This window comes from Bubalus kerabau, chromosome 6, assembly GCF_029407905.1.
Source record: "Bubalus kerabau isolate K-KA32 ecotype Philippines breed swamp buffalo chromosome 6, PCC_UOA_SB_1v2, whole genome shotgun sequence".
Classification (NCBI taxonomy): domain Eukaryota; kingdom Metazoa; phylum Chordata; class Mammalia; order Artiodactyla; family Bovidae; genus Bubalus; species Bubalus kerabau.
In genome coordinates this window covers 49,388,814-49,410,828 of record NC_073629.1, presented here as the reverse complement: position 1 = coordinate 49,410,828, position 22,015 = coordinate 49,388,814, and the positions used below count along the sequence as shown (strand labels likewise).

The window sequence follows — 22,015 nt, the reverse complement described above, 5'->3', positions numbered from 1 at the left end:
AGCACTCACCTAAATGTTAAGTAAATACACACTTTACTAAGCCTACACATCTTAAAATGTCAGAGACAACTATAGCCATGAAATGCTGAATTTACTAAAATGCTAAAAAAAAGTGTTTTGAGAGTTCGGCCATGATAAACAGAAACATGTTCTTACTCCTATGACAATAGTCACTTTCCCATTTATTTTAACAAACAAAAGATTTTTAAAAGATATTCTGGATTGAGGCCAACTACTCACAAAGCAAAACTGAAGAATAAAAAAAGATACTAGTTTATGTGCTCAGTTCTGGAAGCCTGTGGAGTGCAAATTGTCATGAAGCCAATTTAATATAACTGCTTCCTTTATGCTGAAAGGATTCACCAGGGACCTTTCTGTTTCCATACAGGAAATAAAGCCTGTTGTGTCTGAACAAAAACTAAGAAATATTTTTCTTTCTATAATGCAGAATACTGTAAAAAAAAAAAAAAACCTATAGAACAGGAAATGTGGCTGATCATACAAATTCTATATTTAGCCCTAGAAAAAATATTAAGTAAAACAAGTCAGGAGATAATTTGCAGGCAGCGATAAATACTTTTACATAGAAAGGAAATTTGGAGCACAGAGACATACATACTTAATAGTTTTATTAATGTTTGTTTTATAAGAGGAACCTCAGTTTCCTCACTGGGTTACTGACACATTTCTTTACTCTTGACCACCAATAATTCTCAGGATTTTCAAAAGCTTTTTTATAAAAAACATGTAGTTTTTTTTGTTCCCCATTTACAGTAAACACTGTGGCTAGCAAAATGCTAAAGAAGTAAGTTGTCGTTGGTCAAACAATTCGCCCGAGGTACACAGATTTGGGATACTTCTCCTTAAGAGTTGGCCACTGAACAATGAAGTAATCGGAGAGGTGAAACAGAATCTTTCCGGACAGGGATAAATGTTCCACTCGGCAGATGCTCTCAACGTAGACAATGATCACTTTCTTTATTCCCAGTATTCCAAGGAGAAGGGCAGATATACAGATAGGAACACATGTTCCTGGTCCGTTACACAACACCTTGGAAAAAAAAAAAGTTGAAGGTCAAATAAAAACACAGGATATTACTCTAAGTGAGGCATTTAAAATAAAAACATTCTAATCTTAGAGATTTTTTTTTTTAATTCGAAGTCTTGAGTGATTCCCTGTTAAGATCCAGTCTGCAGCAAACTCATGTGCTTGGGAGCCAAGTGGGGCGGTGCTGTTGGCTCCCCTGCTTATCAACTGCGTGCCCTGGGGAAAATGACTGTACTTCTCTGCACCTGGGTGGCCTGCTTTGTGCTAAGGGACACATGTACACAGTGCCCGGTGTTCGGCCAGCACCCACGGGATGGGTGTGTGTTGCTCTTCTGACTGCTTTGTGGATCTTGAACGTTAAATATATGGAAACCAGCTGTGATTCACTGTTTTCTAATGTGCTGACTTATTTGTGTTGATTTTTTTTAAAGCAATCTTTATGATAGTTGGAGGACTGACATGAAAGATATAGGAGAAAACATCTTTAAATGACCAAATTATGTAGAACATTTTTGTTGGAGGTGGAATCACTGTAGTTCAATCCAAAAAACAAACAAACAAACAAACAAACCCCAAAAAGAGGGATATTTGAGAGAAGGCTACCAAATGAATGAGGTTTTCCCTCAAGAGAATTCAATCCACACTTGTAATCCAGAGCCTTTTAATGCTTTGAATTCTGCTAATCTTTTTTTTTTTTCTTTTTAATAGAAAGCCACTGGTTAAAAACAATTTAGTTGCTGAATTTAACTCATAGAGTAACTGCAAAGAATTTTTATAAGTTTTTTAAGAAAATGAGAGGAAACCTATTACACAGAACTGTTGGTAAGATCATTGTTTGTTGCTTAGATGCTAAGTTGTGTTTGACTCTTTGTGACCCCATGGACTGTAGCCCACCAGGCTCCTCTATTCATAGGATTTTCCAGGCAAGAATACTGCAGTGGTCTGCCATTTCCTTCGCCAGGTGATCTTCCCAACCCGGGGAATCAAACCTCCTGTGTTTCCTGCATCAGCAGGCAGATTCTTTACCACTGAGCCACCAAGATCATTTATTATTATTTTTAAAACATTTTGCACATCTTAATCATATGTTCATGTTGACTGAATTAGTAAAACCTAATTAAACATTTTTTACTCCAAAAATCATAAAACAGAAGATCTGTGTGTCGACACACACTACGCATAGCCTACAATGTCACACGAGCACTTCAGCACAAGGTCCGCAAAACTTATTATTAGACATTTGCGACCCCATGGACTGGAGCCTGCTAGACTCCTCTGTTCTTGGGATTTTTCAGGCAAGAATACTGGAGTGGGTTGCCATTTCTTCCTTCAGGGGATCTTCCTGAGCCAGGGATTGGCAGGTGGATTCTTTACCACTGAGCCACCTGGGAAGCCTCAGAGAATTTTAGAGCTGAAATAACCATCTGAGCATTGCGGGGACCCTCTCTGACAGACATGTGTCACAGCTGTGAGACACACGGAAGAATGTAAGGGTTTGGTAAAGGGCATGTGACCTAAGTCCCACCTTTCCCCGAGGTAGGACCACCTAGAACACCATTCACAGAGCTCTGGGGTCAGACAGAGTAACCTGTTTTCAGGTGGGAACCAATCCTTTTTAGTCTTCCTTAGCTCTTACCTACAAGTTAAACCCCCTGCCTGTCTCCTATGAAGAATTTTTGTTCAGACTTTCTCCTGAAGTCCCAGCTACTAAGCTGCCCTCCAGGCTAGTGCTCTTTAATCCTCAATGAGTTGTCCCTATAACCTTTCTTCATGGACCCTCAAGGGAGCATGAACAAAAGAAAATGGGACAGGGAGTTCCATACATATGCATTAATATATGATATTTGTTATTCTCTAACATACTTCACTGTATAATAGGCTCTAGGTTCATTCACATCATTAGAACTCACTCACATTCATTCCTTTTCATGACGGAGTGATATTTCATTGTATATACATCCCACAACTGCTTTATCCATTCATCTGTCAATGGACATCTAGGTTGCTTCCATGTCCGAGCTATTGTAAATAGTGCTGCAATAAACACTGGGGTACATGTGTCTTTTTCAGTTATGGTTTTCTCAGGGAATATGCCCAATAGTGGGATTGTTGGGTCATACAATATTTTTATGCCTAGTTTTTTAAGGAATCTCCAGACTGTTCATCATAGTGGTTGCATCAATTTACATTCCTACCAACAGGGCAAGAGGGTTCCCTTTTCCCCACAACCTCTCCACCATTTATTGTTCATAGATTTTTTGATGATAGCCATTCTGACCAGTGTGAGGTCATACCTCATTATAGTTTTGATGTGCATTTCTCTAATAATGAGCAATGTTGAACATTTTTTCATGTGTTTGTTAGCCATCTGTATGTCTTCTTTGGAGAAATGTCTGTTTAGGTCTTCTGCCCACTTTTTGATTGTGTTGTTTGTTTTTCTGGTAACAACAGTAATCTTAATTACCACCTCGGCTCTCACTACCACTATTTATTACCAACCCACTGTGGTCAGGTACTGTGCTAAACATCTCACATGTATTCTTTTCTTTATATCTCAGATGTATTTTTTAAAATTTTTAACTGGAGGACAATATTGTGTTGGTCTTTGCCATACAACAACGTGAAGTAGCCTTAAGTGTGCATATGTCCCCTCCCTCCTGTGTTAAGTTAATCCTCACAGCAATCATTTGAGTTTTTCGTTCCCTTTTCACAGAATATGAAAACTGAGATGGACCAGTTGCCAGACCATGCATTGCAAAGGTGGAGTTTCCACCTTTGTTTCCAGTCTCCTTTCCTCTGTGTGGCTCCTGACTGTATGTGGGAAGTAGAAAGACTGGACTAGATGACCTTTCCCATTAGTTCCAGGATTCTAGAATTCTCTGAGTCTCATTTGTTTCTGGTTTTGTCTGAAGCCTAAGTTACAAGACTGTTCTGAATCCTTTCAGGGTTTAGAATTCTAAAAATCCTATTAATGCAAGGTTTCTCAATAGTGGCACTATTGACATTTTGGACTGGATTATTTTTGCTTGCGGGGGCCAGTCCTGTGCATTGTAGGATGTGGAGCAGCATCCCTGGCCTCTACCCACAAGATTCCAGTAGCCAAGACGGTCAAGAATGTCTCTGGGCATTGCCAACTCTCCAGTTGAGAACCGCTGTTAATGTATTCCCTAATCCTTGGATTATTTGTGTTGCTTTTTCTCATTTTTTTCTCCCACAGCACAGAACAAAGTAAAACGTGCAGCTAAAAAAATAATAAAAAGGGTTGCATGTTGGATCTTGAACGTCACAAAAGTATTTTCATGTTTGTTGCCTTAAAAAAAAAAAAAAAAAAAAAAGAGTACAGGGCTTCCCTTGTGACTCAGTGGTGAAGAATTCGCCTGCCAATGCAGGAGACATGGAATTGATCCCTGATCTGAGAAGATTCCACATGCCACAGAGCAACTAAGCCTGTGAGCCACAATTACTGAGTCTGTGCTCTGGAGCCTGAGAGCCGCAACTATCGAGCCCACCTGCTGCAACTACTGAAGCCTGCGTCCTGGAGCCCAGGCTCCCCGACAAGAGAAGCCACCGCAGTGCGAGGCCTGGGCACAACCGGAGAGCAGCCCCACTCACTGCGACTGGAGACAAGCCTGCAAGCAAAGCAGACCCAGCACAGCCAAAAATGAACAGATTTGTAAAAGGTACATATCCACACGTGTTCCATTCAGTATCTGGTTGGCTGCGAATATATATATATACACACACACACATACATATGTATATATATATTATATATATATACAAGCTGTGAATATATTGATAGAAATGTCTGGAGATAGGGGCATTGGTGGGAGATGCTTTAATAACCTGCCATAGACCAGAAGCAGAGACTGTTAAGGTAAAAGTGGAAATTAAAGGTATTTTGTTTGTTTGCCTCTGTTGTATCTTGATTTTGAGGTACCTTACTGCAAAAATCCTAGGAACAATAAAATCACAAAACCCTAAACCAAATACTAAAAAAAAAAAACAAAACCCTTAAAACTTCAGTGAAGGAAAGCTTTTAATTACATACAGGTTTTAAGTCTGAGTTTTACAGAAGCCTTATTACTGTTGTTGTTTAGTTGCGAAGTCGTGTCTGACTCTTTTGGGACCCCATGGACTGTAGCCTTCCAGGCTCCTCTGGGAGTTCATGGGATTTTCTAGGCAAGAATACGGGAGTGGGTTGCCATTTTCTTCTCTAGGGGATCTTCTGGACCCAGGGATCGAACCTGTGTCTCCTGCATTGCAGGTGGATTCTTCACTACTGAGCTACCAGGGAAGCCCTTACAGAAGCCTAGGTAAATATTGAAAAATTGTGGATTATGGAGTTTCTGTTATTCAACAAAGCATATCAGAAAGACTTATTTTAAGCACTAAACAAAACAGAATTTACTGAGATAGCCGGGGGAAAGAAGATTTTAAACAATATAATGGTTGAAGTTGTCTTTTTAATTAAAAAAAAACACAGAAATACTCTTTCTTATTTTTCTCTTTCCTAAAATACAAATTCTCAGTAACATGGGTGCAGGGTCATTGCTATCTTTCTACCTCACTATCTTGTACACTGCTTATGAGCAGGGTCAACCTCTAGTATAATCTATGTTTTTCACATGTGACAAAACAGGCACTCATTAAATTCTGCTGAAGGAAGGAAGAAAAAGACGTATTGAGGGACAAGGAAGCTGTGAATCATTTGCCTGTCATATATGAAGTCAAAGGCTCCTGTTGCCAGACTCGACCTTGTTTGTAGCTCTATCACACACATTCATCATGAGCGTAAAGGCTGTGACTGACAGCTTAAAAATTCTTTTTTTTTTTTTACCATCTCACATCCATTGCCTTTCCTCAGGGGAACCACTGTACCCCTTGCTCTCAACTTAAGTGCTTGAACAGAATTGAATTCACACTCAACTACAAGGAGAGGCCATATGACTTTAGTCTGACCAGTGAGAGCCCTAAATTTCCCTGGCAAAAATCATTTGTTCAGGGAAGAGCATCCAATCCAGTGAGAACCACAAGACATAGCAGGACATGTGTTGGGGCCACTAAGAGAGCAGTACCTTCTCTGCTGTACTGGCGCCTAGGAGAATGTGGGCCTGGCACTGTTAACATCACTCTTGCCACCACCTGGAGAGCTGAGAATGAAGCCATCACACAGCACAATGGAGCAGAGCTGAGGGATGAAGACAGGCCAGGTCCCAAAGGCAGCATTTAAGATCCATGAAGCCAGCTGTGCCTGAAGGAAATCATATCTAGTCCTAGGTTTGTCAGGCATGTGAAGGAATACATTCCATTTTTGCTTAAGCCAGTTTGGATCAGGACGTCTGTCACTAGCAATAAAAAGCATCCCAACTGACACAGTCCTTTATTTTGTCTAACTTATTGCCTAGACTCGATTGCTTACAGCGCCAACCGGTAGGCGCTCATATGGGCCTGCTGGATGAATTAACAAATCAATAAATAAATGTCTCTGAAAGCAGGAAACCCAAGACATAGATATACTAAGGATAATGTAAGTTATGGGTCCAGAAAACAGAAAGAGGTGAGGGCTAATATAAACATGAAGTCGTGAGGGTAGATGAGCCAGATCAAGGATTAAGAGCAGTTACAAAAGGACTGTTGTTCCATAGATTTGGGTCACCACAGGTCAGGGCCTGTTGGTTGAGATATGACACCAGCACAGGCATGACAACATATATTTAACTAGGGTAGTCTGAACTTTACTCCTAGCCTAGTATGAACCCCATGCACAGAATATGGGCCAAGACCTTTGGGGTCCTAGGTTGGTTTGAAGGTCAATGAGGGTGATCCAAGGATATGAAGGTGAGCTTGAAAGCCAGATGAATTGAAAGTTAAAGTGTTAATCACTCAGTCACGTCCGATTCTTTGTGACCCCATGGACTGTAGCCCACCAGGCTCCTCTGCCCATGGGGTTTTCCAGGCAAGAATACTGGAGTGGGCAGCCATTCCCTTCTCCAGGGGATCTTATCGATCCAGGGATGGAACCCGGGTCTCCTTCATTGGCAGGTGGATTCTTTATCATCTGAGTCACCTGAAAGCTAGATATGTGTAAAAGTTACTCAGTCGTGTCTGACTCTTTGTGACCCAGTGGACTGTAGCTGGTTAGGCTTCTCTGTCCATAGGATTTTCCAGGCAAGAACACTGGATTGGGTTGCCATATCCTTCTCCAGAGGATCTTCCTGACCAAGGGATCAAATCTGGGTCTCTCACATTGCAAGCAGACTCTTTACCATCTGAGCCATTGGAGATGCCCCACAGAGAGCCCAATTATGGCTGTAATCTGAAAAGACTGGACAGAAAAGCAGATTCCAACTCTGAGGCCATGGCCTGAAAACTACCCTCTTGCACAACGTCTTGCTGGTGGAGGTGGAAGCTGGAGAGAGCTAATGAACTGCAGGAACACAGCTGCAGGCAAGGTTTTACTGAGCTTCCAAGGCCACGGATAAAGCTGGGGGGAATTCAAACCTATTGTCAAAGCTGAGCTGGCTCAGCAGGTAGTCTTTGGAGGTCACAGGTCCTGTCAAAACCAACACTTCCAATATAGGATATTGGAAAAAACCAATATAGGATATTGGTTCCACTGTGCTGGAACCAATACAGTGGTAAAGGAGATAAATGAGCAGATGAGGGAGGGAGTAAACACTGAGGCCTGGGGCGAGTCAGGAGACACAGGAAGAGCTCAGACGTGAGGCTTCCTATGAAGCCTTATAGGTAGGGTGCTTAAGAATGAATCCCAATAAGAAAACCACAAGGCGACCTGGCTAAACCGACAGAGACAAGGTCTTCAGATTTGGCTAAAAGAAGAGTAATGGAAACCCTAGAGATGGTTATGTCAGTGAATCACTGAGCTAAAATGCAGGGAGGGGAAAGTGAGCAGGAGAGAGGGGCTCACATGTGAAGTGGGGCTGGGAAATGGCTTATAGAATGGAATGAAGGAGCTGTACATGAACATGAAGATGGGGAGAAAAGAGTAAGAATTCAGACTATTTAGTTTAAGATTGGTTTGGGAAAAATTGTACTGAGAACATGGCAAAGGTTAAAAATGGTGGCGCAGGAAGTCTACCATCACCAGATTTTCTTTTCAATATTTATAACTTCCCAGCTCAATGTGAAAAGTGCAGAAAAGCATAAAGAAAAAAATAATCCTTCTAATCTCATCAATCTGTCAACATTTTGGTGTATTATATATACATTTATATTTCACTATAAAATATGTTCATGTATGCACATATATAATTCTGAGAGGTTACATATACATATTATAAAGTTCTTTTCAGTTATATTTTTGTGTGTTGTAAAAAGTTTTTAAAATTCATGATTTTTAATTACTGCATATATTTAATCCTATGGATATATCATAATTCATCCAACTATTCCTTTATTGTTGAAAATTCAGGCTGACTCCTTCTTTTTCTTTTTGCTATTCTAAATCATGCTTTTATGAACATTTCATATATAAATCTGTGACCCCTAAGGCTTTCATTTTGCATTAAACTATGTTCCAGAGTTCTTGCTGAGTGAGAGGTTAGAAGAAACAGCTTCAAGGACTTCATAAGGAAGTTGTAGAAAGTTTACTAAAACAACTGTCCTGAATTGGGCATGGGCCATGTGGCCTTCTGTTTCGCTTTTTTGTTCTTGTCTGGAAATGAGCGATTTCCCACTGTAAGAGTTGGGGCAGCAGGCCGAGCCCAGCTCTCATGGCACCAGTGAGATAGCCCTGTCTGCGTCCCCTCTGCAGCCAGTGGATGGGCTGTGACTTGGCCCGATGTTTCTGCCTAGGTCCGACCAGGATCTAGTGGTGCAGAGAGGCAAGGCCAAGGAGAATCTGTTCTGGTGGCAGAGGAACCACTGGCAGAATCTGGCATCCAGGACCGGAGGGCCAGCTACACCATTCACTGTCCAGCGGTGGCGGTGGCACCGCCCCTCCAAACCAGCCCTGAGGTTCTAGCTGCTCGGCTCCCTCGCTTGTCCCTCCATGCTTACTAATCCTCCTTCATTAGCTTTCCCAGTAACTCTCAGCGCTCTCAACAGTCTTTCACTGAATTCTTTTTCTGTTTCAGCCAGCCACAGAGGATTTTATGGTTCGTTAACAAGGAACCTGATCGGTCTGGAAAAAGACAAAGGCTTTGAGAGCAGCGAACTCAGAGTGAGAGAAGGAACAGCTCACGTCAGAACAGTCGCAGGATTTCCTCGGGCAGGGCTCCGAGCGCTGGCCCGTGTGCACAGGAAGAGGCAGAGTGAGACATGGGTGAGGATGCAGAGGTGGAAAAGGTCAGGGTGAGTGCTCTGGCATAGGGAAAGGACACTCGCAAGTCCTCATCTCAGGAGCAGAGGAGGGCAGGAGCAGTGGGATAAAAGCCTCAGAAAACTGGAAAGAGAAGCATCTGAGAGTAATCAAGAGGGTAAAGGAGAAAATGCAGTCAGAGGGCAGGTGGTCTGTAACACGCAGAGGATATCGTCAGAGGACCGGAAGGCCGGGGGCGGGAGTACAGCCTGAGCAAAGGCAGTGCTGAGTGTTGGTGCTCACTGGAGGTGGACAGCCGGGAGGAACTGGACGCAGAGCAGATGGGATGACGTGTCTGCTTGGCTCACACTGTGGTACACTGCATTTCTTCTTTTTTATGTATATTTAATCATCTGAGTAGTAACAGTTCAATAGGAACATCTAAACATCAAGACCCACATGAAATAACCAAAGAAAGCCACGTGAAAAAATCCAAAAGAATCACTATTCATGAACTTCAAGGCCTCTTGCAATTCTATTGCTAACACACAGCATTTTCAGAGTTGTCATCATTGTGTACATGGCATTTTGAGGTCTATTTTTCCGAATATATCACTACTTCCATTCGATGTTTGTACACGGGCATCAGCTGCTTCCCTGCTTGAACATGTCACAGTCCACTCAGGCCCTGCCCTACTCCTCTTTACCCAGGCATCGCTTTCATCTTCTTTTAAATCATTTCCAAAAAGGTTAAGTTATAAATCATTTTTATCTAGGCTTATGGTATAAAGACAATGAATTTGTTAGTTCCTCATATATCAGTTACTTCCATTTTGTTTGATAACAACTCAAAAAAACTGTTCCCAATGTAAATTAGGTTCCTGGACCCAATTCCAATGTGTGTGTGTGTGTGTGTATAGGCTTCCCCACAACAAACAATGCTACGGACACCAACGGGTTGTCCTACTGTTTAACTTAATTCTAACACTATCTACTCTGATATAGAATCACATTCCACAGGTTAATGGCTCAGTCCCCAAGACCACCCTCCCCTTCAGATGCCTGTCACAAACTCAGATTGTTACTCACATTACTGACCAACTGGCTATAAATCAGAGGTTCCCAGGACCCACTCCTTGAAGTCGAGTCACATGCTAGAATGGCTCACAGAACTCAGAAAAACCAGTTTACTCACTAGTTTATTGATTTATTATGAAGGATAATAAAGGTCACAAACCAATAGCCAGAAAGAGAGACACACAGGGTAAGGTATGGGGCAAAGGTGTGGAATTTCCATGCCATTCTCCCTAAATCTGTACGTGTTAACTTACCTGGAAACTCTCCCAACTCTGATCTCTTGAGTTTTTATGCTGGCTTCATTACATAGTCACAATTGATTAAACTACTGGCCATTGGTGACTGATCCATCCTCCATCCTCTCTCCCCTGCCAGAGGTAGAGGCTGGGGGTAGGGTGGGAGTGGGATTGAAGTTCTGACCCTTTAATCACACAGCTGGCTCCACTGGCAAGCAGCCCCCATTCTTGAGTGCTTTCCAAAAGTCATCTCATTAACTTAACAAGGCACCTTTATCACTCTCATCACTTAGGAAATTCCAAGGGTTTTAGGAGCTGTGAGTCAGGAACAGTGGACGAAGCCCAAATATATACCAAAAATATTTTGGTGATCTGAATGACCAAATACATATATATATTTAAATCACATAATCATATAATGTAAATGTTGGTCCTGCAGTATCTTGCTCAACTGATAAGTTCCTAATACTGACACCCCAATGTTGATTACTCCCAGTCAACCAGAGTACTCTTGCTCATGCTGCATTCACACAATCCATCAAGAAGCATCAAGGTGCTTATGCAAGGCTTTGCAATCACACAGGTGTGAGTTGTCTGCTTAGCAGCAATGTGAATAGGGACAGACTGCTTATTCATTCTATATCTCAGTTCCCTCACTCACAGATTCATTTGTTCATGAAATAGTTATTGAGTAAGGATAATATGCCAGGTACTGTTCTGGGTATTACGGATATTGTTGTTTACTAGTAAACAAAAGCCCCTTATCTCATAAAGTTTACATTCCAGTGGGAAGACAGAAAACACGAGGTACACATTTATATAATATAAAGCAGAAGAAGGCGACAGAGACACATGGAGGTCAAAGGAGACCTGGGAGGAGGTGACTTGGGGGCTAGTAACTAATGAAGTGGCACAGTATTTTAGGTAAACCAACTAGAGCAAGATGGAGGAGAGAGGATGTAGACTTCGTGGACGGACCATAAATTGGAGCCAATAAAAACAGTTTGGGAGGTTGGGGAGGGTTGTGGGCTTGAGACTGATTATAATTTAACAGAGCTGACAGGTCCAGGTGACTCTCTCAGGGGCTTCCACCTCTTGTGGTGAATAAAGTAAACGGAGACATATATACAGGGCACGATGAGACTGTCCTGAGGGTCCTTGCTAATGTATTCTCCTTCTTGGGAGTTAGAGATGGTACGGTAGAGAATGTTGGGGTGCATTAGCAGCATATTGCCCCAATCACTGGACCGCCAGGGAAGTCCCCAGGTTAAGCTGTTTTGTCCTTGTGTGGGAAACCAGACTTCCCAACATTCCGCAACCATCCTGATTTGTTGGGTTTGGGTTGAGATACAGAGGTGGAAGTTAAGCACGTGAGAGATGCACAGACAATAGACACCAGTGTCCCCTCACAACTCCAGGATGTTCACCAGCAGTTTCAATGCATGTCGGTAAGACCTTACTGACCCAAGGCTCCACATAATTTGGCCACTCCATAAATGTTTATGGCTCCTCTGACTGTAAGTACAGAGTAGGCAAAAGAGCTCAAGGGGGACTTCCCTGGTGGTCTAGAGGTTAAGACTCTAAGCTTACACTGCAGAGGGCACAAGTTCCATCCCTGATCGGGGGAACTAAGATCCCACATGCCGTGCAGCATGGCCAAAAAAGAGTCCGGAGGTTGTCAGTGCCCACACTGGAGAGGCATTTCATTGCCTTGCCCTGATATATTTATAAAAATAAATACAAAGGGGCTTCCCTGGTGGTCCAGTGGTTAAGAATCCGTCTGCCAGTGCAGGGGACACGGGTTCAATCCCTGGTCTGTGAAGGTCCCCCATGCCTTCATTGTGGCCTGTGGTAACTAAGTCACAACTAAGCCACAACTACTGAGCCCACCGGCTTCAATGACTAAAGCCCAGCACTTAAGAGTGCAGGCTCCACAACGAGAGAGTAGTCCCTGCTCGCCGCAACTAGGGCAAGCCTGTATGCTGCAACAAAGACCCAGCACAGACAAAAACAAATAATTCTTTTAAATAAATACATACATAGATAAAATCAGTACCTTTTTTTTTTTTAATCTGAATGGTTAAGCTGTGCCTTCTTTGCATCATCGTTAAAGATCACTGTCAGGCTAGCCAAACATTGTTTTCCGAAGCTTCCTGGCTGATTCTACTTTCAGTTGAGGAAACTGAATCTTTTAGTTTTCCTGTTCTCTGGGCCAATGGTCAAGGTGACGATTTCCTGACTTCTTGGTCTTTTTTTGTTTTCATTGTATTTTCAACGCTCTGAAATGTTTACATGGAGGCCTTTAAGTCCTAGTAATCCATTTGTTTTTCCTCTTGTTTTCCTTACACCATATACTCAGAAGCACCGATTGCTAGTGCTGGGTGCAGTCTTGGGAGTCACTTAGGTTCAGTCCTTGCCCTTTAGCTTGAGAAGGGAAGGGAAAGATCTCGATACTCACAGGGATGCTACTACTTGCCAGGTGCAGAGCCTAAGTGTGGCATTCTGCATAATTATCCCACTTTAACCTGGCTGAAATGCAGAGCAATTAAGTGACCTATGAAAGATCAGACAGCTGAGACTCAAACCAGCTTTAGAAGACAAGCCCGGGACTCTCTTGTCCCTCATCCTGGTCCTGCACCTGCCCATCAGGTCCAGCATTAGTTGGAAGTGGGCTGAAAGCAAGGCAGACACCAGGGCACAAACAACACAGGGAGCTGGATTGAGGCAAAATTCTGCCAATAGATGTTCATATTTTATAGCTTTAATTGAGAAATTAGTGACAGACTATAACATACCATTGAGCTACGATGGATTGCGAAAGCTTTTCAGCAGATAAAATTGGGGGGTAGTGGTGGAAATGGTTAACATTTTCAAAAGAAAAGGGAGTATCCTTTTTAAACAGGAAGGACTAGCTTGAATTCAAAGCAATTATGTAACTCCTGACTTCTGTCAAGGCCCTCTCTCAGGCAGATAAGTGATATTTTATTCATGATCCTTCCCTAATTTCTTTTACATGAACCTATGTATAAAATTTCTGTCTTGCTGAACTGAAAACTACTCAGCAGTTTTCTTGGATAATTTCCTTTATGTACAGATTGTATGTACAGTAATAAAAAAAGGTTTACAAGTTTTTTTTTTATAGAGGATTATCTAATTCCTTAATTCCAAGCTGAAAGGATAGATAGAAACACTTGTTTGCGAGTTTCTGGTTGTGTGTATAAAAGAGAGAGACATAATACTCAAAGACAATGAAACAGAGGCGAGAAGACAGAATTCAACAAAATGAGACACATTAGGAAGCTGTACCTTAGTGCAGCTTAAAGAACATGGTATTCTAGAGCTGAGCTTGGATTCCACACCTAGAATCAGAGGTTCAGAGTTCTCCAGAGAATATGTGCTTCATTCCGTGCAGTCAGAGATTCAAAAGGCATTTCTCTTTGTCCACCATGCATCTATCTAGATCCTACCATTGGTAACTTGCAGGAGCAGAATGACACTGCTTATCAAAATCAGTATCTTTTGGAGGCTTTTCTTGCCTTCAAGCTTAGCTGAGTTTTGCTAAACTTGTTTAGGAATGTTCAGCTGTACTAACAACTCTCTCTTATCATAGACTGAGAAGACAGGAGTATTGGTAGAAACTGAGAGAAGCACTGGGTTTGCCCCAGTTCTGTTCAGAGAGGGACCCTTTAAACCAGCAAGGAGAGAAGCGACTCCATGTTAGTATTTCACAGCCCTCCACATCACATTCGCCCAGGGGTACTTGTCAAAAATGCAGATTCTTAGGGGAGGGAGAGGGATGGACTGGGAATGTGGGGTTAGTAGATGCAAACTATTACATTTAGAATGGATAAACAACAAGGTCCTACTGTAGGGTGCAGGGCACTATTGGGTTGACCAAAAAGTTCATTTAGGTTTGCTATTTATTTAGGTTTGGTATCTTACAGAAAACCCAAATGAACTTCTCAGCCAGATCTCCTGGAATAAACCATAATGGAGAAGACTATTTAAAAAAAGAATGTATACGTGTGTAAAACGGAGTCACTTTCTACTGCAGAGATAGGCACAATACTGTAAATCAACTATATTATCAACTATATAATCAATTAAAGTGAAAGTGAAAGTTAGTTGTACAGTTGTGTCTGACTCTGGGATCCCACGGACAGTGTAGCCTGCCTGGCTCCTCTGTCCATGGGATTCTCCAGGCAAAATACTGGAGTGGGCTGCCATTTCCTTCTCCAGGGAATCTTCCTGACCCAGGGATTGAATCGGGATCTCTTGCATTGCAGGCAAATTCTTTACCAACTGAGCCACTAGGGAAGCCCGATATATTTGAATTAAAATGAATAAAAAATTCATATTCTTTCCAAATCAGAATCTCTGGGTCTGGGGCCCAGGAATACGCATTTTAAACATGCTCCCAGGTGTTTCTGGTACAGATTAGTGCTTGGAAACCTCTGCTCTGCACTACAGGAAGGGGGCTGGCAATCTACATAAGCGTTGCCTCATCTGCCTTCCTGCGAAGGGGTCTGAGTGTGCTAAAGGAGAAGACAGCGTGGAGGGGTGGCGGGGGGAGGAAACGCGGGACTGGTGAGCCATCAAAGGGCTCTCTCTCTCTCTCATCCTGCTCAGAAACCACTCTGGGGACAAGCAGCTCAGTTGAACTCATCTGGAAGAGCTGTTTTCAGTGAGCCCGAGGCTCCTAATAGCAGTGAGAACTGCCAGAAATTGAGGAGCTCTGCCAGGACGCCCCTCTTTCCCTCCACTGGCTAGGCTTAGAGATCAGCTCCTTACACAGGGAGCACCCCTGGTTGGATCCTATCTTAGAGACCAGAAGTTAACAAGTTAACTCTTTAATTATCTAACTCTTTAAAAATGATAAGTGGACAACACTGTGAGGATAAGGACAGGCTAAAGAGAAGGAAGGTACCTGAGGGCGGGCGGAAAGGGACACTGATGAGGAAGAAGGCAAGGTGACATAAGCTCTGCCACTCTGTCTCCTTTGCTGCCAAGAGGCCCCATCCCAACAAGCAGCGTCTCTGCAGACGTGGGGAAGGTTGCTCATGCTTCTTGGCATCACAGCCCGGTCTTTTGGGGGTGGGGGGTGGGCTGGACAAGCAGAGCCTCAGTGGTGGGGCTCAGTCTGTCAGTAGCACTTGGGGCGGGGGGCGGTCCTTTGCCACAGTCATCTTAAGGGCAGGGCAACAGGTTTTGATTCAGTAGCTAATCTCTGAAACATCTTGGCTGACCAAAAGTCAAATTTTGTTAAGAAGAAATTCTTAGCTACTATGGAGAGAAGACCAAACCTTCAGGTTTTCTCATTCACATGTGCTCTCTCCTCAGTTTTTGAAACAAGTTTCTGTCTTATGGTCAACAAGATGGGGTATCTGAGGCATTGACAGTCCAGGGAAAGGGCAGTGATGAGAGCGTGGACCCTGAAGCCAGACCACCTGAGAGTGAATCCTGGCTCTACCGCTTTCTACCTTGTGATGCTGGGCTAGTTATCTCAGCTCTCTGAACCTCAGTTTCCTCATTTGTAAAAATGGGGACTGAAGTCGCGCTTTCCACATAGTGTTACAGCGATGACTAAGTGAGGCAGAGTCTGCCAAGCACTGAGAACTCAGCAAGTTCCTTGTGTATATTTGCCGCCATTATATATTTTTTTAATCTCTCTGCCTAAGGCTGCTTCACAACAGTGACCAAAAGAGGGGTCTTAGAGCTGGAGTGGGGCCAGAATCCTTGTGTCATCTGTAGCTGATGCTCTTTCAAGATCAACAGTGGCTCTTTTGACCGAATTGCAGTCTTCCCCCTCCTGCAAACCCTGCCCAGGGCACCGTTGGGCCATGGTCCAGGCATCTTCTGTTGGGGCAGCAGGTTCTTGCAGCCTCTTTTAAGAGCCTTTTAATGGAAAAGGTGGTGGGCCCTATTTTGTTCAGTTTAGCTAATAGGACAAATAACGTACACTGGATGACTTACTGGTAGGGTTTCCCAGGGCAAGACTGCAAATAAAATTCGGTTACAGGGACAGTCTATTCTAGGGTATAAAATGGAATTATCTTCACCAGGATTAAATCATACTTCCTGACTGTGGCAGAGCGTTTCCAGGGAGAGAACGCGCCATGCAGCTCTTAATGCTGCTGGTTCATTGTTGCTCAGACTCCCACCCCCACAGGCTGTCTAACCGCATTCAGCCTCCCCCGGCCCGGCCCACCATGGTTTCAGTCTTTGAAATAGAGCTGGGTGTGGAAACAAAAGCAGGCTCCCTTTGGTCCGGGAAATGTTGGCAATGAGAATGCTGGAGGGGAACTGAAGTCAGGCACTCACACATGTGATAGACGCTAACTTCAAATTTGATGTTAATTATAATCAAGCATGTTTAAAGTCCATGCTGTAATTCTAATTAACTATCACCAGCCCGTCACAATGGATGGTCTCATCCGTATGACTCCATTAGGATATTTACTCATGAATTCAATAGTTTTGTCCTGAGCAGAAGGGTAGCAGAGTACAGTGACTAGAGCATAGATACTGCAGCCTCAAGCTATCCGGGTTTGGATCCTGTTTCTGCCACTTAGTGTCCCTCATACTTTGGGCAAATCAATTCCCCCCCCCTTATGCCTCAGTTTTCTTATCTGCACAATGGGGATAAAAATAGGATACGGTTATTGTAATGATTGAATGAGTTAACACATGTAAAGTGTATAAAAGTTAATAAACAGAAACCTCAGTTAAAATTGAGTTGGGAGGCCAGAAGGTTCTCACGCCCTATGAAGACAGAGCCCAACAGGGAGAAGACAGACTCCTCTTCTTGCCTGGCAAGAGCTGACAACCAGCCAATGAAAAGCCACTATTCTTCGAACTCCCAATTCCTCCAACAGACTCTTTGTTCACTATCACCCTCCCAGCTTCCTCTGCCCCTCTTTAAGAGAGGTTCCCTCTTCTTGTGGCCTGGCAGCAGGGATTTGCACATGGCTCACCCATGGTCACTTCAGTTCAGTTCAGTCACGTCGGACTCTTTGTGACCCCATGGACTGCAGCATGCCAGGCTTCCCTGTCCACTACCAACTCCCAGAGCCTGCTCAAACTCATGTCCATCAAGTCGGTGATATCGTCCAACCATCTTATCCTCTATCGTCCCCTTCTCCTCCTGCCTTCAATCTTGCCCAGCATTAGGGTCTTTTTCAATGAGTCAGTTCTTCACATCAGGTGGCCAAAGTATTGGAGCTTCAGTTTTAGCATCAGTCCTTCCAATGAATATTCAGGATTGATTTCCTTTAGGATGGACTGGTTTGATCTCCTTGCAGTCCAAGGGACTCTCAAGAGTCTTCTCCAACACCACAGTTCAGAAGCATCAATTCTTCGGCGCTCAGCTCTCTTTGTGATTCAACTCTCACATCCATATGTGACTACTAGAAAAACCATAGTTTTGACTAGACAGACCTTTGTTGGCAAAGTAATGTCTCTGCTTTTTAATATGCTATCAAGGTTGGTCATAGCTTTTCTTCCAAGGAACAAGCATCTTTTAAAACTATGGTCGCAAAAAAACCACAAAAAACCACGGTCGCAGATCCTCAAATGGCAATTCTTTGCTGATCCCAAGGAAACACACTTTTGGAGAAGTACCTGGCAGTCTATTTGTTTACAGTCAACAAGTATTGTTTTTATTTTGTTTTTTAATTTATTTTTTAATTGGAGGATAATTGCTTTCAATGTTGTGTTGGTTTCTGCTGTACAACGACGTGAATCAGTTATAACTATACATATATATATCCCCTCCCTCTTGAGCCTCCCTCCCACCCCTCCCCCATCCCACCCCTCTAGGTCATCACAGAGTACCAGGCTGGGCTCCCCGTGCTAACAGCAGCTTTCCACTAGCTATCTATTCTATACATGTTAGTGTATATATATCAATGATACTTTCTCAATTTATTCTTCCCTGTCAACAAATACAATGATGCTTGGTGTTTTTCTTGGCACTTGGGTTTGGGAAGACAAGTAAGCCATCGGGGAGCCTACAATCTAGACACATGGCACTGTATTCAGCCCTTATCAACAAGCATTTTGCACAAAACAGGTGCCCAAAAAAAGTCTTAGAGGAGCTGGCAGAAATACTGATTCACTGCTGGGTCTCTAGTTTTACTCAGTTTAATATATCAAAATACTTCAGAAAAAACAATGGCTTTATACATCGACTCTACAAATACGAACAAAACCCTTTAATAGTATGTCATTAGTTAAAAACTCCTTGCTCCAATATTGGGTCTTTAAAAACTATGAAATGGAAGGAAAACCTTTCGTCTTGAAACAGAGAAAATAGTTTTCCACTATTTTGTGTAACCAGTTAGAAAACTAAAATGTATGTTCACCACAGATATGCCTAATACTGCTCTGCTGTGATGGGAACAGAGTGCTCTGTTCAATTAGTACCCCACTCCAGTACTCTTGCCTGGAAAATCCCATGGACGGAGGAGCCTGTTGGGCTGCAGTCCATGGGGTCGCTAAGGGTCGGACATGACTGAGCGACTTCACTTTCACTTTTCACTTTCATGCATTGGAGGAGGAAATGGCAACCCACTCCAGTGTTCTTGCCTGGAGAATCCCAGAAGGGGGAGCCTGGTGGGCTGCCGTCTAGGGGGTCGCACAGAGTCGGACACGACTGAAGTGATTTAGCAGTAGCATGGACATAAAGAGGCTTCTCAGGAGGCGCTAGTGGTAAAGAACCTGACTGCCAACGCAGAGACACAGGAGTCTCGGGTTCAATCCTTGGGTCAGGAAGATACCCTGGAGGAGGGCATGGCAACCCACTCCAGTATATATTCTTTCCTGAAGAATCCCATAGACAGAGGAGCCTGGCAGGCTACAGTCCACAGGATTGCACAGAGTTGGACACAAATGAAGCGACTTAGCATGCACATACACATGGATATAAAAAGGGACTGTTCCAAAGCCATTGAGTCATTCCTCTTTCCTTCCCCTTCCACCTTGCAAAAGCATTACTGATCTTTTCTTGTTTACTGTTTTTAGATCCACTTCAAAACTGAAAAGTTCTGTAACATCCTATAAAAACTGACTACAAGGAGAGAGCCTGTCCCAAGGACTGAATTCCCTCTATCCCAGTCAATAAAAGAATGCAATTAAAAAAGCCCAAAGAAGAAAACTGTTCACAAAACAAAAAAACATCTAGCTTAGTATCCACCTGAGAACTTCTGTTAAATCTGTTTTTTTGAGGGAAAAACTGAAATAAGGCTTTATGTGCCTATTATGAGAATGGCTGACATAATTATGCGAGAGGCAGGACAATCTACAACTCCACAGCATTCTTGATAGTGCCCCCCCACCACCAAAGCCCCCAATTGACTTAAATTCTCTGGCTTTCTTTTTCTTCCTCTCTCTTTCCCATCAGTGGAAGGCATATCTCGGTGTCATGCTATACCCTGCTGCTTTATCTTGCCAGAGGGCTCCCTCTCGGGAAACTGGTCCAGCCCCTCTTATTGGCCAAGTTCATCTCTCCTTTGGCTTGGTCTCTCTCAGGCTGAGTTTCCCATGTTAACTCTCTAATCCTGCTTGGGAAGGGCCTCTGGCAGCACTGCCATTTGAATTCTTATTATTTGAACTTTATTTTATAGTTTCTTTAATATTTATTTATTTGGCAGTGCCAGGTCTTAGTTGCCACCTTCGTTGTACTGAGGTCTGAGTTGTGGCACGTGGGATCTAGCTTCCGGACCAGGAATCAAACCCGCCCTTCCTCCACTGGAGCCTTGGAGTCTTAGCCACTGGACCACCAGGGGAATTCCTGTTTTAACTTCAGAAAAGAGCCCTCTTACCAGATACATTTTACTCCTCCGCCCTCCGCCCCGGAATCCTGACCCTGCCAATTCTACTCCTGAAGGCCCTTAAATCTGGGTGCTGCTACTTGGCGTGAATCAATTTCCTCTCACCTGGTTCACCTCCTCCCTGCTCTCCCAGCCCTGCCTTCTCCCCTGTTTCATTCCCATAGCGCTGCTACGTGGCATTCACCTACCGTACAAACCTGACTGTCTCAGCTTTTGTCATCAGTGGCTTCCTGCTGCCCTCAAAAAAAGTCCAAGCACCCTGAATTAAAAGTTATTCCCTAAAACTATCTTTACTATTTTCCTTCATCACTGTGGTTTCCAGGCTCAGCTGAATTCTTTTCTACAGTAATAAAGAACCTCATGAATATTATTTAAGTTAATATAACAATAAGTGTGAGGAATCAAAACAAACATTTCCCATGTAATATAAGATATCTGCTTGTAGCCGTATTTTGTACTTTGGTGACCCTTCAAGAACAACCAGTTTTTGTAGTTCTAAAGTAGATTTAATTGTCTCTAATGCTTCCTTTTTCCAGATTAATGAGTTGTGTAACACGTACACCAGGATTAGAAATGATTTGTGCTTACTGTGCTTTAGGACCAGTATTCCTGCTTTTTATTTCCACTTTTTTTGTTTTTTAAACAGTAGTGAGGAGGGGAAAAATGACCAAACAGGCTCAAAAAGAGAAGATAAAGAGGACAACAAAGATATATCAAGCCACTGAGTGACTAATTCTACTTTCGGCTGGTCCTGATCAAAGGGTGAGAGCTAACAGGTACTCATATTCTTCATAAACAGCATCTCATTTCACCTTAGTCCCCACAGCCACAGTAAGAGATGGGTATGATGATTCATATTTTATAGGTGACGAAACAGACTGGCAATATTTATTTTGCCTGTTATGGTAATCACTGGTTAGATACAGTGCTTAGAGTTAAAGGCGCGCTCTCAACCCTCCTGTTTCCCTGGAGGGAAGGGAGTTTCCAGATCCCAGGAGGGAGGGGTGAAATCTCCTCTCAGGCTCCCCACTAGGTCCTTCCCTGTGGGAGGAGTGGCCTGCCTATGGGTGAGGTCAGGAGGTGAGGATGCACCATGCCCCTGGATTTCTTCACTCTCTTCTCAGCCTGTCTGTCTTCAGCCTCTATCCTCTATACCTGGCTTGTGTGCTAAGTAGAGAAGAGAGGTGGGCCTAATGCCTAATTCAGCAAAGAAGTAAACCCATGGTGGCTGCATATGTTAGCCACATCCTCTAATCTGGCTTCCATCAGTTGATAAAGCTGATATTTTGATTTCTACTGTCTTATTTCCCAATTGGCTGGGAACATAAGAGAAGAAGACAGAAGGTAATTAACTGGTTGCCTAGAAGGCACATCGGAGAAGGCGATGGTACCCCACTCCAGTACTCTTGCCTGGAAAATCCCATGGACGGAGGAGCCTGGTAGGCTGCAGTCCATGGGGTTGCAAAGAGTCAGACACGACTGAGCGACTTCACTTTCACTTTTCACTTTCATGCACTGGAGAAGGAAATGGCAGCCCACTCCAGTGTTCTTGCCTGGAGAA

General features: G+C 43.3%; 1 protein-coding gene across 1 annotated transcript in view; it reads right to left on the bottom strand.

The window, feature by feature from the left end:
- Positions 1–612: 612 nt before the first annotated feature.
- Positions 613–22,015, bottom strand: part of ALG14 (ALG14 UDP-N-acetylglucosaminyltransferase subunit) — a 95,693-nt gene continuing 74,290 nt past the window's right edge. Inside the window, exon 4 of the mRNA XM_055585035.1 lies at positions 613–1,051. Coding sequence (XP_055441010.1) covers positions 821–1,051 — 231 coding nt within the window. The 3' untranslated portion in view covers positions 613–820. The remainder of the gene's footprint in view (positions 1,052–22,015) is intronic.